We start from the raw sequence: 18100 nt of genomic DNA, 5'->3' as shown, positions 1-18100 counted from the left end.
TCAGTAAGTCGCCTGATATAAATACTGTAACTGTTGACAGGATCGTTAATAAACACTTTAATGAAAATAATGAAACCCACTATGGGGATTATATAATTCTTGACAGTTTTAGGATTTTATAAGTTCTAATTCAACTGCTCATTAGCAACACAATGAAGATGGGGCAGAGAATATAATTTGTGGTTCTGACGAAGGAACCATCTTAACAATCTGCTGGAACAGTTTACCAAACCCCTGTATGGTTTTTTAAGAGTTGTATTGGAATTTACACAAATAAAATTTATTTTCTGCTTTAGTCACTATATGATTCAATGGCCACACTGTCATCATCATCATCATCATCATCATCATCATCGTGCTTGTCATAAGGTGGGTTTCAGTGTGTTTTACACTATGAACTGCACTTATGGCATGTGTAATAAGTGTCTCATCAATGGCTGCCAGAAAAGTCACACATGATTGCGACAGATACTTTATATAATGTAGAACAGAATGAAATGTACCAGATGATGACCACTGAAACGTGCAAAGAATTTGTCTAAAGAGTCACTGAAGCAAGCAACTGATATTGTTCGAGTAATCTACATTAGATGTAGATCAAGATGGCTAGAAAGGGATTTAAAACCTTCTTCCCAAACATAAGTCCTAGGTCTTAACTACTATGGTACGTGTCTGCAAATAAGAAGATATTTTCTTAAATGTTCCATGCTGCTAAAATATAAAAGGATTTACATAAATGAGCTGACAAATAAATCACAGCTTGTGTAAATGACACTTATTCTGCAATCATAAAATATTCATTCTGAAAAGCAGATATTACATCCTTATAAAAGAATACATACGTAAACTATATAGCAATTTTATTCTCTTTCAACTGAGTGTGGGCGTTTTTATTTTTATTTATTTATTTGTTTGTTTGTGTATAACATTTGATAAAGAAATGGTTGTAGGTCTATGAAAACACAGGAAAAAATTCTACCTTTTTTCAAAATTGTATACGAAAAAGGAAGACAAGCAGTGCACCTGAAATTTTCCTATGAATCTGTTTCCTATCCAGTTTTTATAAAATATTACAAGAGCATGTCATCTCACTATATTCAATAACTGAGATTCTGTATTTACTGAAATAATTCTACCAATATTAACCATTTTACTAGGCAGTACCTCAAGTGACACTGCAGTACTCAAAAAAATGTTTTATAGAAAAAAGGAGAAAAATACCTCATTCTACAAGAGTTATTTAATGACAGGCTTAGTGATAGTTACACTGGGTAATATTCCTCTGTCTTCCTAGATAATAACAACTTGCTTTACTTTTTATCATTTCTTCTAAGAACTCATATCATTATCATACTACTATTCAACAAGTACAGCTAACATTAAATCAAGAATTTTACAATTTAAAAAAATTCCACTCCTATGGAAGTCAATGAGACTGTGTGCTAGAAATTAAATGCGCAGCATACATTAGACAACTTACTAAAGTTCCATGTGTTTGTTTATTATTTTGGATTCAAGGTGTGCGTGCAGCTTGTCTGCTTTGCGAGCATGCTTCTTGATGCTGTCTTCCAAGTCTTCCAGTGTTGCAGGTTTCTCTCCTGCTGGTTTAGTAGCTCTATGTCCTGCGCCAAGTGCAGCTTCAGCTTGGAGGTGCCGGAGTTTCAGCAAACGATTCTCATAGTGCATCAACTCCACCTACAACATAAGTTTTGTTAGGCTTAAACCACCTTCAATACAAATATGCAATAGTGAGAAGTAACTATAAGATCACCAATTTGAGTCTTCACAATGTACTAATTTAATTAAGAAGTGTAGCTACATTCTGCTCACAGTATAAGTTATTGCCAACAGAGATTATTTTTAAATCTAGTTTACATCAACATTCGACCATTTGAGTTCTCCAAGTAGAAATTTTGTGCTCCCAAAACTTTTTCATTCTTTCCAACTTGGCTGCCCTTTCTTCATAAGCCATGGTATATGTGTCTGAGTATTTTTGTTTTAAGTCACATGTCTCTATTCTTCAGAATCTTCTTTTTTCCCCATTTTCAATTCATTGCATAATCAGTTATTATTGGTTTTATTTTTCCAAAAGCAGTTGAATATTTGTTTCACTAGCTCAGTTTCTGGTAACCTTGATATATGGCAAAAGAAGGTGATATCTTTTTGCACATTGTATCTATTACTGATTCGCTTTCCCAAAACACCACTTCGTTTGACACCAACCTCTAACGACCCTCTATTTGGTGTTTTTTTGTTGATGACTGTTCTGATGACATTTTCTGTTGGACTTCTACAATTTATCTGTTGTTGATTTGATATTCAACCTGAATAATGTTCTGCTTGTCAATGTTGCTTCTGTCTAACAATGGAGTATTAGTGTTTGAATGTGGTGTTCACTGAGAGATAATTCAACTTGTAGCTGGCCAGCTGTTCCATTGTGCTTGTTTCAAATTAGGTTTATTTGACTACCAGGGTATGTTTTCACCACGATATTTAAACTTACTTACAATTTTAATTCGTTACCTTCAGCTGAACAGCTGGTTTTTCAAATTTAAGGGTTGGTATTTTTTGAATTTATTTAATTTAGTAAAATATAATTTGCTTGACTGTTAGTGGAATTATAAATACAGGCATATAACTGAAATATAATACATAATTTAGTTACTCTGAAGGAAAGAGCAGGCTTTTTCACACTATGAAGTACCTTTAAAATTAATACAAGATATGGGTGGAATAGTCTACCCAAACATTACATGAATTCAGAACTTCAAATAAAGATAACAAAATTGTTATATTATCAAGTTGCAAAAGATGTAAGTGCTTTTCTGGGATATGGCCAACAGGCTGCTCTGCCTGCGACGCAGGTGACGAGGTACGCAGTAAATATAGTATGCTTTGTCAAGTATGTTATTTCTAGCATATCTAACAAACACTAAAAAAGAAAAGTAAATTACTCTTGCATATTAAGCAAGGATATGTTGGAACTGCCTCCCTTCATTGTTCAACCATTTCTGACAACTGCTTAGGAAACTGCTCGTTACACTCTGCATTTCCTCTGAGAGATGGCATCAATTTCTTTTTAAGTTCATCTTAAGTGTGAGGATTTGATTTGTACATGTTCCTTTTTAATGCATCCAAGAGATAAAAATTGCAGGGGATTAAATTGGGTGAACGAGAAGGTTGCATGATATTACTGATAACTCATATCTTGAAACATGTCATGGATTTCCTGTAATGAGAAGTTAGCTGTGTGAGGCATCACAGAGCCCTGCTGAAAGGTTGTGAAAGCACATTCTCTCTTAGTCAATTGGCCAAAAAAGGCTGCAAAATGTTTTCCACGTATCTCTCACTGTTAATTGTTTCCTTGAGAAAAATGGGGCCTCTTCTTTCACTGCTAATAGCACACACACTCACTTTTTATCATGCAGAGGTGCCTCATGTATTATGTTAGGCTTTTCAGAATTCCAATAATGGTTATTTTATGAAGTAATGTATCCACTTAGGCAGAATCATGAATCATCCTAAAAGAAAGTTAGGTGAGCGTTACTTTCTCTGTCATGCACCCTATCCAAAATCCATTCACAAAACTGCAGCCTCTTTGCAGGGTCACCCAGTTTAAGATCTTGTACTGCAGTTGTTTTATAGGTCTGTAACTTCATAACTTTGTAGCTGTCTGAACAGACCCATAGGAATTTTCCATTTGCTGAGAAAGACATCAAACCGATTTTCTAGGAGACCTTTCCATAGCATACCCAGTATTACCCAGAGTTTCTTCTGTGAGTACTATTTACATTTCCTGTCAAGGACACTTCCTGTTTCACAAAATTTGTTTATCAATCAGTGAATTGTGCTCCGATTAGGAACTCGAACATCAGGAAATTCCTCTTGAAATAACCTATTACAGGGTGTGCTGATTCTGTACGCAAATATGAATCGTACATAAATATCATATGGCAAATACAATACTTTTATTTCACCATTTCAATTGAAGCACTTTCACTCAATACTCTGTACTGTGTCATTTAGTGAACACCTGCTACCGGTGCATGATTTCCACACACAGAGATCTTGCAGTGGAGGGGAAATGTACTCCCCCAAGAGTGCTGCTGCTGGCTGGCTACCAGCAGGGTAACAAAATTCCCACCAGGAGGTTAATTTAGGGATTGATCACCCTGTACCAATGCATAATGACACAAAATCAAAGGTGAAATATAAACGTATATGAGCACAGAGCACTATTTGTCAAATTGACGAGGCACTGAGCAGCAGACAGACACATAATGGTCAGAAAATTCAGACAAATTGAGTGTTCTCTCTCTCTCTCTCTCTCTCTCTCTCTCTCTCTCACACACACACACACACACACACACACACACACACACACACACACAGAGAGAGAGAGAGAGAGAGAGAGAGAGAGAGAGAGAGACTACTGTCCTCCAATGGTGATGCCAGACTGGGGTGAGTAGTGTTCTTGGCTGCGGAGAGTGGAAGGGCACAGAGTTGGAAGCGGGGAGACTAAGGTGGGGTGGTGTTACAAAAGATCATGTTGGGATGGAAAAGGAAATGTGTTCAGGAGCAGGTTAGATGACAATACTGAAAGATCCAGACATGCAGTAAAAGATAGAGAACAGGGGGAGAGTGGAGGATCCGGAGAAGGAGAAACAAACTAAAAGCTACAGAAAGTTCCAAGAAGTGAGCTTGGCTGGGGTGAGTTGGCTAGGGGTGGGGAGATGGGAGGAAGGAGGTGAGAAGAGTTGGAAGACAGGGACTACTGGAGATTTAGGCCAGGGGGCTGCACAAACAAAGGTTACACTGCCAGGGAAGTCCATAAGTCAGTCAATGCTTAGAATGTGGATAAAAATCATTAGCTATGGAGGCTGACGGCTTCCGATATAAGGATTTGTGCTCATTCTGGCCACAGCCTTATCAAATGGGGCCACAGCAGCACACAGAGGTTCACAGCACTCTCTTGTTGTGGAAAACTGTCCCTAAATGCAAAAGAATTAGCAATGATCAAATAATGAAAATGTAGAAGTGAATGGAAACCACTACGTTAACACACAGTGCATATCCACAAGAAACATGGCCTCCAGCTGAAAAAGTGTCATGATGCTCTCTCTACTGGCAAAAGATAAGATTCCAGATTAGTCCCTCATCTGGATCTCTAGAAGGGGAGGGAAAGATTGAGAAATGTAGGAAAGTTAGAAAATCTGAAAAGGGAAACACAAAGGTAGAATCTAGATGCAGTATGGCTCAATGAAGTGATTTTGGAAAGAAACTAAGGTTTCTGGTCAAATGAATTGATCATAATGTCAATACCAACAGAAAATGCTATAATGGTGGAAAGATTACTGTCAGCAGTGACAGAATTATTCTCATCAGAACTGACAGCAAACCAAAACTAACAATGGTTAAGGTACACTAGTCAACATCACACTAAGAAGATCATGAGATAAATATAGCATACGGGGTATAATGTAAAGAGAGATGAAAATCTAAAAAATGGTGAGCAATTGAAATAAATATCATAGAGGAAGGAATAGAAGGTAGAGTTCCATGATAATAAAAGCTCAGAAATAGGAATGAGATAAGAAAGAGACCCCCCCTTGATTCTGCAAAAAAATTCATCTAGTAATAGCAAATAGACTGTTCAAAATACACAAGTGGAGGAAGACTGTGATGACACAGCCTAGAATGTCATACAATATTTTTTAATGTCCCCCCCCCCCCCCCCCCCAAGGGACCAAACAGCTGAGGTCATCGGTCTTTTAATGTTTTCTGCATATTACATGACTATAGGGATCGAACCTAGTGTGCCATCTAGTGCCCTAAGGTGCTAAATCTGTATGGAAATTACCCTGTAAGAGAGTAGCACCCGCCACAGTATAGCATAAATACTTAACAGAATCGCCATTTAAGTTAGTGCCATCTGTCGAAACCTAGCGTAATTATTTAACAGAATGCACAGCTTCTGATTATCAAAAACTGCTAACTGGTAACTTTGGGCTGCATTTGTTGATGATAATTATCAAATAAACAAGATGTTTGATGCAAAGAAGGATTCATAAAGTACGTTTGTGTAAAAAAAAAAAAAAAAAAAAAAAAAAACGTAAAACAAGAAAAGGCATGTTAAAAGAACACAAAAAATCTTTATAATGAAATACAATTAATATTCTAATTAGCTGTACTTATTTATAATACATAACATGTTAATATGGCTTGAAAGAATAAGTATCGTAAAATCACTGAATGTGGGAACCACTGTCCTATCTACGTTTATCTGGAAAATTTGAAGGCTGTATAGAAACAGACTTTCCACTAGAAGTAAGAATCTTCCACAACCATAATCATTTAACAACAAGTAAATGGATTCCAAATGATAACTCTGGGCAACAGTGCACAAAGTTGTGCAATAGTATCAAAATATTGATACTGATGTACATTTTGCAATGGTTCAGATAAAATATCAAATTGAATGTGATGTTAATCTCATTAAAATGTTAAGTATGAATTTAACAATAATTGTGCCCATTTCAATAGCTCCCTGCACTGTATCTCATTACACTGCAGCCTACATCTACATCTACATTTTATACTCTGCAAGCCACCCAACGGTGTGTGGTGGAGGGCACTTTACGTGCCACTGTAATTACCTCCCTTTCCTGTTCCACTCACGTATGGTTCGCGGCAATAATGACTGCCGGAAAGCCTCCGTGCGCACTTAAATCTCTCTAGCTTTATATTCGTGATCTCCTCAGGAGGTATAAGTAGGGGGAAGCAATATATTTGATACCTCATCATGAAACGCAACTTCTCGAAACCTGGACAGCAAGCTACACCATGATGCAGAGCACCTCTATTGTAGAGTCTGCCACTTGAGTTTGCTAAATATCTCCGTAACGCTATCACACTTACCAAATAACCCTGTGACGAAATGTGCTGCTCTTCTTTGGCTCTTCTCTATCTCCTCTGTCAACCCGACCTGGTACGGATCCGACACTGAGCAATACTCAAGTATAGGCCGAACGAGTGTTTTGTAAGCCACAGCGTATATGTGAGTGCCAGATTAAGCCAGTGCAGAGTCAATAGCAAATTTTAAAATGAGGCCCTTGGTTTGCTTTAGACCATAAAGTTCAGGAAATAAAATAAAACGGCACTATACAAAAAAACTTTTCTCAATTTAATTTGGACAAATTTAGAGATAAAAATGGTCAAATCAATGTCTCTCATCAAATTGCATTCTATGTTCATTAAGGTGAGGTCATTTAGATATTCTTGTCCCATGGTGCTCCTTAATTAATTTTTAAATATTTTAAAGTTGGAAAAGAATGTTCTCCACTGCAGTTGGTGATCATCAAAGATAAGTAAATGCATAAGAACATTTCCACATTTGGGAAACACAATTCTATAAATCATCCATTAAAAGCTTATTCATAATACTGCTGTTCTAGGGGCCTGTGCCTCTGCTGCCAATAGCAGCAGCCACATCTGTTCTGGGCAGCTCAGCAAACTGCACCAGTTCGTCACTTAGGCTTTCTTCAAAATCATCTGGGTAACACTGATGATAACTGGAGTTCTTTTCAAGATGCCTTCTGCTGTTAAAGACTTAAATTGCTAGAGTATTCCAAACACACTATTCACATGATGGTACTCTTTCATGTGCTTATCTAATGCATACAGCACATTACCTGTTACGACAATAAATACCTGAAATTCTAAATGTTGTCCAGATGTTTGATTTTCCCCAATTTCATTGAGTATAGTAGAGCAGAATTTTGGTAATCTGTATTTCACTCCATCGTCTTCAAGTCTGCTGCTGCTTACATTCTTCACAGCTGGTCAGCACATTCTATGTTTCTGACTGGTGTTCAATACTATATGACACCAAGAGACAATTGTATGGAATGCCTTCACAAATATGTGATTGATTTCAAGACTTTGTGCAAACCAAAGCCAATATGTTATACAGAGTATAAGTAACAGCATGTGTTCTGGAAGGAATCATTAACAGAACCACTTGCGTTTCCAAGATGTCAGGTTGTTTGTTGCTGATGTTACTTTCAGCAGGAAATTGATGATCAAAAAGGACATACAGAATGATTTAGTACTTCCATTGACCTTAAGAATGGGAGCTACCTTTAAATGTGGATATATCTGTGATAACGCTCATAACAAAGAAAAAGAATCTGATAGTATCTAGTTACAAGATCAGTGGTAAATTTCTGGTGCACATCACATTATTTAAATATTTCGGGATAATACTACAAAGTGAAATAACATCGGACAAATATGTAAAATTAAAGAAGGGACGTGAATGAAATCCTGATATTTGTTGAAAGGTTTCTGGGAAAGTGTGGTTGTTCTGTAAAACAAAGATGTTATGAAATTATTCACACTACTAGTTGAGACACTTGATGCCAGGAGTATTCACTCCACACAAAACAGTAGCACAGATGCTGAGGGAACTTAAAGTACAAACCATTGGAAGAAGGTCACTGATGTTCTCATGAAATTCTGTACGGTACATTAAGGACAATGAAGAAAATTCTGTTACCTCCAACATACATCTTGCTCAGGAGTCACAAAAAAAATTAAGAGAGACTAGAACAATTATTGATGCATGCAGATGGAATGTTTCCCTTGTTCAATTAGAGAAGGGGATAGGACAGTATTTCAATATTCATCATTTCAATATTGGTATAAAAAACCTTTCACCACGCAACATACAATGGCTATTTGTAATTTAACCTTCAGTTCGTTATTAAGAAGAAGAATAAGAAGAATTGGGACCCATGCATCAAAATGCTACAACCATTTGAAAACATGTTGGAAATGCGATCACTTTTACAAGTAACTTAACTGATTGGATGTGACCCAATAAATCACTTGTTTTACAGTTCCACTCTTTAATGGCAAAGAAATAGCTTGTGTACTCGTTGATGGGTTCTCTTCAACGAGATGCATTATAGCCTCTTCCAATTTGCGTATGCGGTATCTCCTTGGAGTACCACCATCACACCTGCCGATGATGGAGATACTTTTCCTCAAAATCATTGCGTAACTGTTGCAAAAAGGGGAAGTGATGGAGTCAGACATTGTGCAGAATGATACTGATAACAGCAACGAGCAGCTCTTCCATTACCATGAGCTTTCACCATTCAGAAGGATCATGTCAGTATATTCTGCAAACGTGTACTCAACCATGCTGCTCTAACACTCACAGACACATGAACGAGGCTCAAACCTGGTAAAAGAGGTAGGACAGACGATAAATGACATCAGCGGACCTGAGATAACAACCCCATTCCCCTCCCAACCACCATGACTAACCCTGTAACCCCGTTGCACACCTACCTAGTAAGCATCTTTTCAAACAACTGTAGCACAGAAACGGTAAGTTTTCAGATGTGCGTTCCTGTTCAAAACATTATGTGCTTATTCCCCTCTACAAGCCCGATAAGTCTGTAATGGGAATTTCAGAATACTCTGTATGTATAAGTACTTATAATGCTTCTCCACATAGTCACCACTCAAATTCAAACATTTGTTGTACCACCACACCAGGTTCTTCATCACTTGAAAGGTGCTGTCTTGTGCTTCAGCCAGTTGTCAACAGCATTCTCGATCTTGTTGTCAGTCTTGAAGTATTGTGTAGTCCACTTGGCCTTCATTTTTGGGAGGAGATGAAAGTTGCTTGGTGCCAATTCTGGACTATAGGGAGGATGTTTAAAAGTATTCCAGCCAGAGTTTTTCCTTCCTTCAGGTTTTTGGCAGTAAGTGATTGCATATGGTTGTGAAGGAGAATGATTACTTCTGTAATCATCAAATGCTGTTTGTTTAATATTGACCTTCAGTGTTTTGGACGAGTCTCACAAAAAATCCTTGATGCCACAGTATTCTCATGTATTACCCTTATGATGTCTGCCATCAAAATTCCTTTGCAATACCAGAAAACAGTAACTATCATTACGTGATTAAACAGTATCTGCTTGAATTTTTTGGGCTTATTCGGAGAATGAGTGTGCATCAACTGCTTGGACTGTTCCTTGGTTTCACAGTTCACGTACTGCACCCATGTGTCATCCCCAGTCACAAGTCCACTCAGGAATTGCTTCCCCTCTTCATAGTAGCACACTGAAGGTTCGTCCAGGCTAAATTCAGCAATATGGAATAGGTTCCCTGAAATGTAAGTAGCTTGAAGACTTCTTGAGAACAGAATACAGTATGTTGCTCTCGGCAGAGAGTGTTTATCATAGATAAGGGTATCATCAGAAGTAGTAGCACTGGGAAGTGTGATAGGACCGCTGTTATTTTCTATATACATAAATGATCTGGTGGACAGAGTTAGCAGCAGTCTGCAGCTGTTTGCTGACGACACTGTGACGTATGGGAAGTTGGTGGTGTTGAGTGACAGTTGGAGGATACAAAAGGACTTTGACAAAATTTCTGGTTGAAGTGATGGATTGCAGCTAGGTCTAAATGTAAAAAATATAAAAGCTTCAGCAGTGTGCTGCTTTTAAATATCTAAGCAATACACTGCAAAGCAATACGAAATGGAATGAGCATGTAAGCACTGTTGTAGGGAAGGCAAGTGGGTGACTTCGGTTTATTGGAAGAATTTTAAGAAAAAGTGATTCATCTGTGAAGGAGGCTGCATAAAGGACACCAGTGCAACCCAATGTTGAGTACTGTTTGAGTGTTTGGGACCTATACCAGTTCAGATTAAAGAAGACATTGAAGCAATTGAGATGCAGGCAACTAGATTTGTTACCACTAAGTTCGAACAACACACAAGTATTATGGGATACTTCGGCAACTCAAATGGGGAATACCAGAGGGAAGGTGATGTTCTTTTCAAGGAGCACTGATGAGAAAATTTAAAGAACTGGCATTTGAGGTTGACTGCAGAAAGAATCTACTGCTGGCAATGTACAATTCGCGTAAGGACCCTGAAGGCAAGATCAGAGAGATCACAGCCTGTACGGAGGCATAGAGACAGTCATTTTTCCATTGTTCTGTTTGCGGAGTGGAACACGAAAGGAATGACTAGTAGTGGTACAGGGTACCACTCTATACAGTGGCTTGCAGAGTATTTATAAGGATGTAGATGGAGATTTCTCAATTTTGTGAACATCAGTTAGACATTTTTGTACCCACTGTGCATAAAACTTATGGTAACCTAACCTCTCTGTGGCAATGTTAGAGAGAGTTCCCCTGGACATGTGAGGCATATCTTCAGAAAGTTCAGAAATTGGAAAACAATGTCTCAAATACACAATTCTGTCTACATGTTGTACAAATTTATCAGTCACATCTAAATGTCAGCCTTTAACACCTTTGTCATGTCATCCATGTGACCACCCTTGAATTTTCTGCACCATTCTGTCACAACATCACCACCTGTAACCCCATCCCCTCCACACGATACAATCGATGATGAATCTCGGTGACATTGACTCCTACTGCTTGCACGAAGAATATGACAATGTACGTAGCAACTAGTGGGAGATGCAACAACACCGTCCATATCAGTTACTTGATGTTTACACACTGACGAATGAGACAGAGAGCTCATTGACACAACGTCAAGTTTAAAGTCTCCTTTTCGAACCACGCAAGAGCCATGAGGGTACAAGTATTTCTTTATTTTTTACAGCCAGTTGGAAGTTAATTAATGAATAGTCCTTGAATGTTGCTATAGAAGAATGGAAAAGGAAATCAACAACTGTGCTTCTGGGCTGCCTTTCATTCATATGTTATATTACATCTGCTGCTGCCTGTTAAACAGAAGCCATATAACCTTTATACAACCAGAATTATGTATAGGCGGGATCATTTCTATATGTAGTAATCAAAGAGCAACATCCAGGGAGAAAAATAAAACACTGCACTGCTATTCATCCACATAGAAGGATTCATCTAGCCCAGGGATACTCAAACTCTTCCTCTGACGAAACACTTTGAGAAACCTGGTGCTTTGATGGAAAATGTTGTTTCTTTTGAAGGTTAGTAAAATTTGCTTTATTCAATGATTACTTCAATTTTAAATCATACTTAATAACACAAAACTCATACCAAAATTTTAAAAAATAATTTGTATCATTAAAATGTCAAAAATTCCATTTTATTAATAGTTTTTTTTTTTTTTTTTTTTTTGGTGACGCACCTATCCACTTCCCATGGAACACCACTGTTCCACAGAACACAATTTGAGAAACCCTGCTCTACCCCATTCCTACAAGACTATCATAAAAGGAATATTAACCAGCATTGTGTGGTGACTACACTTACAGTAATCAGCGTCAAGTATTGTACAATCACTATCTCTTAAAATGACTGTTGAAAGTAATAAACAAGTTATGGACATTTAAATCTATATCCACATCTACAGGGTGTTTCAAAAATGACCGGTATATTTGAAACGGCAATAAAAACTAAACGAGCAGCGATAGAAATACACCGTTTGTTGCAATATGCTTGGGACAACAGTACATTTTCAGGCAGACAAACTTTCGAAATTACAGTAGTTACAATTTTCAACAACAGATGGCGCTGCGGTCTGGGAAACTCTATAGTACGATATTTTCCACATATCCACCATGCGTAGCAATAATATGGTGTAGTCTCTGAATGAAATTACCCGAAACCTTTGACAACGTGTCTGGCGGAATGGCTTCACATGCAGATGAGATGTACTGCTTCAGCTGTTCAATTGTTTCTGGATTCTGGCGGTACACCTGGTCTTTCAAGTGTCCCCACAGAAAGAAGTCACAGGGGTTCATGTCTGGCGAATAGGGAGGCCAATCCACGCCGCCTCCTGTATGTTTCGGATAGCCCAAAGCAATCACACGATCATCGAAATATTCATTCAGGAAATTGAAGACGTCGGCCGTGCGATGTGGCCGGGCACCATCTTGCATAAACCACGAGGTGTTCGCAGTGTCGTCTAAGGCAGTTTGTACCGCCACAAATTCACGAAGAATGTCCAGATAGCATGATGCAGTAATCGTTTCGGATCTGAAAAATGGGCCAATGATTCCTTTGGAAGAAATGGCGGCCCAGACCAGTACTTTTTGAGGATGCAGGGACGATGGGACTGCAACATGGGGCTTTTCGGTTCCCCATATGCGCCAGTTCTGTTTATTGACGAAGCCGTCCAGGTAAAAATAAGCTTCGTCAGTGAACCAAATGCTGCCCACATGCATATCGCCGTCATCAATCCTGTGCACTATATCGTTAGCGAATGTCTCTCGTGCAGCAATGGTAGCGGCGCTGAGGGGTTGCCGCGTTTGAATTTTGTATGGATAGAGGTGTAAACTCTGGCGCATGAGACGATACGTGGACGTTGGCGTCATTTGGACCGCAGCTGCAACACGGCGAACGGAAACCCGAGGCCGCTGTTGGATCACGTGCTGCACTAGCTGCGCGTTGCCCTCTGTGGTTGCCGTACGCGGTCGCCCTACCTTTCCAGCACGTTCATCCGTCACTTTCCCAGTCCGTTGAAATTTTTCAAACAGATCCTTTATTGTATTGCTTTTCGGTCCTTTGGTTACATTAAACCTCCGTTGAAAACTTCGTCTTGTTGCAACAACACTGTGTTCTAGGCGGTGGAATTCCAACACCAGAAAAATCCTCTGTTCTAAGGAATAAACCATGTTGTCTACAGCACACTTGCACATTGTGAACAGCACACGCTTACAGCCGAAAGACGACGTACAGAATGGCGCACCCACAGACTGCGTTGTCTTCTATATCTTTCACATCACTTGCAGCGCCTTCTGTTGTTGAAAATTGTAACTACTGAAATTTTGAAAGTTTGTCTGCCTGAAAATGTACTGTTGTCCCAAGCATATTGCAACAAACGGTGTATTTCTATCGCTACTCGTTTAGTTTTTATTGCCGTTTCAAATATACCGGTCAGTTTTGAAACACCCTGTACATCTTACCCTACAAACCACCTTGAGGTGAATGGCAGAGTGTACGTCCCATTATACCAGTTATTAGGGGTTCTTCCAGTTCCATTCACATATGGGGCACGGGAAAAATGATTGTTTGGAATGCCTCTGTGCTTGCAGTAATTATTCTAATATTATCCTCATGATCCCCGTGTGAGCGATACATAGGGTGTTGTAGTATATTCCTAGGCTAAGCATTTAAAGTTGGTTCTTGAAACTTTGCTAATAGACTTTCCCGGGATAGTTTATGCCTATCTTCAAGAGTCTTCTAGTTCAGTTCCTTCAAGTATCTCTGTGACACTCTCCCACGGATTAAAAAAACCTGTGACCATTGATGCTACCCTCCTCTGTATACGTTCAATATCTCCTGTTAGTCCTATTAAGTATGGGTCCCACACACTTGAGCAATGTTCTAGAACTGGTCACATGTGTGACTTGTAAGCTATCTCCTTTGTAGAGCGATAGCACTTCCTCGGTATTCTACCAATAAACCGAAGTCTAATTAAATATAATAGAGGGAAACATTCCACGTGGGAAAATTATATCTAAAAACAAAGATGATGTGACTTACCAAACGAAAGTGCTGGCAGGTCGATAGACACACAAACATACACACAAAATTCAAGCTTTTGCAACCCACGGTTGCTTCGTCAGAAAAGAGGGAAGGAGAGGGAAAGATGAAAGGATGTGGGTTTTAAGGGAGAGGGTAAGGAGTCATTACAATCCTGGGAGTGGAAAGACTTACCTTAGGGGGAAAAAAAGGACAAGTATACACTCGCGCACACACACGCACGCACGCACGCACACACACACACACACACACACACACATATCCATCCACACAGTATACGTGTGGATGGTGTGCGAGCACACCACACCTGTCTCCCCCCCCCCCCCCCCCCCCCCCCGCTCCCAGGACCGGAACGACTCCCCACCCTCGCCCCCAAAACCCACATGCCACCCCCCCCCCCCCCCCCCCCCGACGAAGCAACTGTGGGCCACGAAAGCCCGAAATCTTGTGTGCGTGTTTGTGTGTTTTTCTATTGTGCCTATCTACCAGTGCTTTCCCGTTTGGCAAGTCATGGAATCTTAGTTTTTAATATATATATATAAAGAGAAACATTCCACATGGGAAAATATATATAAAACCAAAGATGATGTGACCCACCAAACGAAAGCGCTGGCAGGTCGATAGACACACAAACACACACACAAAACTCAAGCCCCCGCAACCAACGGCCGCCCCGCCAGGAAAGAGGGAAGAGGGAAGGAGAGGGAAAGACGAAAGGATGCGGGTTCCAAGGGAGAGGGCAAGGAGCCACCCCAACCCCGGGAGTGGAGAGACTCACCTTAGGGGGAAAAAAGGACAGGTACACACTCGCGCGCGCGCGCACACACACGCACACACACACACACACACACACCCATCCGCGCATACACAGACACAAGCAGACATTTGTAAAGGCAAAGAGTTTGGGCAGAGATGTCAGTTGAGGTGGAAATACAGAGGCAAAGATGTTGTTGAAAGACAGGTGAGGTATGAGCGGCGGCAAACTGAAATTAGCGGAGATTGAGGGCTGGCGGATAACAAGAAGAGATGATATATTGAAGGGCAAGTTCCCTTCTCCGGAGTTCCGACAGGTTGGTGTTAGTGGGAAGCATCCAGATAACCCAGACGGTGTAACACTGTGCCAAGATGTGCTGGCCGTGCACCAAGGCATGTTTAGCCACAGGGTGATCCTCATTACCAACAAACACTGTCTGCCTGTGTCCATTCATGCGAATGGACAGTTTGTTGCTGGTCATTCCCACATAGAAAGCTTCACAGTGTAGGCAAGTCAGTTGGTAAATCACGTGGGTGCTTTCACACGTGGCTCTGCCTTTGATTGTGTACACCTTCCGGGTTACAGGACTGGAGTAGGTGGTGGTGGGAGGGTGCATGGGACAGGTTTTACACCGGGGGCGGTTACAAGGGTAGGAGCCAGAGGGTAGGGAAGGGGGTTTAGGGATTTCATAGGGATGAACTAAGAGGTTACGAAGGTTAGGTGGATGGCGGAAAGATACTCTTGGTAGAGTGGGGAGGATTTCATGAAGGATGGATCTCATTTCAGGGCAGGATTTGAGGAAGTTGTATCCCTGCTGGAGAGCCACATTCAGAGTCTGATCCAGTCCCGGAAAGTATCCTGTCACAAGTGGGGCACTTTTGGGGTTCTTCTGTGGGAGGTTCTGGGTTTGAGGAGATGAGGAAGTGGCTCTGGTTATTTGCTTCTGTACCAGGTCGGGAGGGTAGTTGCGGGATGCGAAAGCTGTTTTCAGGTTGTTGGTGTAATGGTTCAGGGATTCCGGACTGGAACAGATTCTTTTGCCACGAAGACCTAGGCTGTAGGGAAGGAACCGTTTGATGTGGAATGGGTGGCAGCTGTCATAATGGAGGTACTGTTGCTTGTTGGTGGGTTTGATGTGGACGGACGTGTGAAGCTGGCCATTGGACAGGTGGAGGTCAATGTCAAGGAAAGTGGCAGGGGATTTGGAGTAGGACCAGGTGAATCTGATGGAACAGAAGGAGTTGAGGTTGGAGAGGAAATTCTGGAGTTCTTCTTCACTTTGAGTCCAAATCATGAAGATGTCATCAATAAATCTGTACCAAGCTTTGGGTTGGCAGGCCTGGGTAACCAAGAAGGCTTCCTCTAAGCAACCCATGAATAGGTTGGCGTATGAGGGGGTCATCCTGGTACCCATGGCTGTTCCCTTTAATTGTTGGTATGTCTGGCCTTCGAAAGTGAAGAAGTTGTGGGTCAGGATGAAGCTGGCTAAGGTAATGAGGAAAGAGGTTTTAGGTAGGGTGGCAGGTGATCGGCGTGAAAGGAGGTGCTCCATCGCATTTGGTAAGTCACATCATCTTTGTTTTTAGAAGTCTAATTAAATATTTTTATCTGCTTCCATTCTTCTAGGCAGTGAACAATGTGACATCCTAGTTACTTGTTTCTCTCTCCATGCTTGCAGGAGAGGATGGACAAAGGGGGAGAGGTCAATGGAAACAAATGCATGCATGAGATACTTTAAAGGTTATTTTTTATGGACAATATTGTAGACGGTCTTACCCGAAGAGACTCCAACTCCTCAGTACTAAAATTACCATTCAATGCCATCTGCCACAATCCTTGTACTTTTGGCTCCACAAATTCTTTGCTATTAGGGCCCTTTGCAGCTATTCGGTGCAAGCGATCGTATCCATCTCTGATGTCACGATGGCGTTCACTACAATTAATTTTAAAATTCAATCAATCATTATATAATGAAACATTAGAACACCACAGTGTTGTTTTAAATTATAAAAGTCTAACCACAAGAGACAATTTTATGCATCATAATACATAAACTCACAAACAACAGAAAAGACTAAATATACCAATATCAGCAGAATAATATAAATACGCCATATTACACACAACACTGCTGCAGGCTCCATTCCTAATTTTACACAATACTGCAGAAAAAATTTTGTAGACTGTGAAAATACAACTTTCCCAGGTTACTCTTAATAATATCCACTGAAGATAAATTAAATAGAGAATATCAGTTGCCAGACTGGTCATATACAAGACTATAAGCACAGTTGCTTCTGCTCCTCGATGATAATTCAAAACAACCCCTGATACAGTGCATGGAAATGCGTATTTAATGTGCCCTGCTTTACACTTTTTGACACAGCACTCTTGCATAATGCTCTGTCAAAGAGTATGTTTTAGACAGGAAGAGAAAGGAGGCTGGTGCAGCTCACAAAAGCAGTCCAAGGAGTAGTCATGATTATTTTACTTATTATTCAGTATCAACAAAATAACCGTTATTGTACACCTGATCATTATGAACACATTATTATTATTAATATTATTATTATTTCTAATAATTTCTTTGAATTTGGTGAAATTCTGAAGTGGTACTAATTTGCTCTTATTTGATATTATATATTTTGACTTTAAATTATTACATGGTGTCAAGGAGGCAGGCTGTGATAGTTTACTAAAAACCTTTATATAGGTTATTTTGTGACTGTTTTTGGCTACTACTATCAGTGTCTTTGGAGTAATTAATATTTACTTTGCGTAATGTGTTGTGGTAGTGAATGACTCACAAATGTAAAA

At 39.9% G+C, this 18100-nt stretch overlaps 1 protein-coding gene across 2 annotated transcripts in view; it reads right to left on the bottom strand.

Annotated features, from left to right (window-relative positions):
- The window catches only part of LOC124612355 (alpha-2-macroglobulin receptor-associated protein), an 84895-nt gene that overhangs the window by 1266 nt on the left and 65529 nt on the right, over nucleotides 1-18100 (bottom strand). Inside the window, exons 6-7 of one of the 2 annotated variants that reach the window (XM_047140513.1) lie at nucleotides 17060-17216; nucleotides 1481-1695 (exon numbers count right to left, since the gene is read on the bottom strand). In XM_047140513.1, the coding sequence (XP_046996469.1) occupies nucleotides 1481-1695; nucleotides 17060-17216 (372 nt within the window). Of the gene's footprint in view, nucleotides 1-1479; nucleotides 1696-17059; nucleotides 17217-18100 lie in introns of those variants that run through there. The other variant, XM_047140522.1, reaches the window with a different exon arrangement.

The sequence above is a fragment of the Schistocerca americana genome, chromosome 1 (assembly GCF_021461395.2).
Source record: "Schistocerca americana isolate TAMUIC-IGC-003095 chromosome 1, iqSchAmer2.1, whole genome shotgun sequence".
NCBI classification, from domain to species: Eukaryota; Metazoa; Arthropoda; class Insecta; order Orthoptera; family Acrididae; genus Schistocerca; species Schistocerca americana.
Note: the sequence above shows the minus strand (reverse complement) of the source record. Positions and strands in the feature narration are given on the sequence as shown.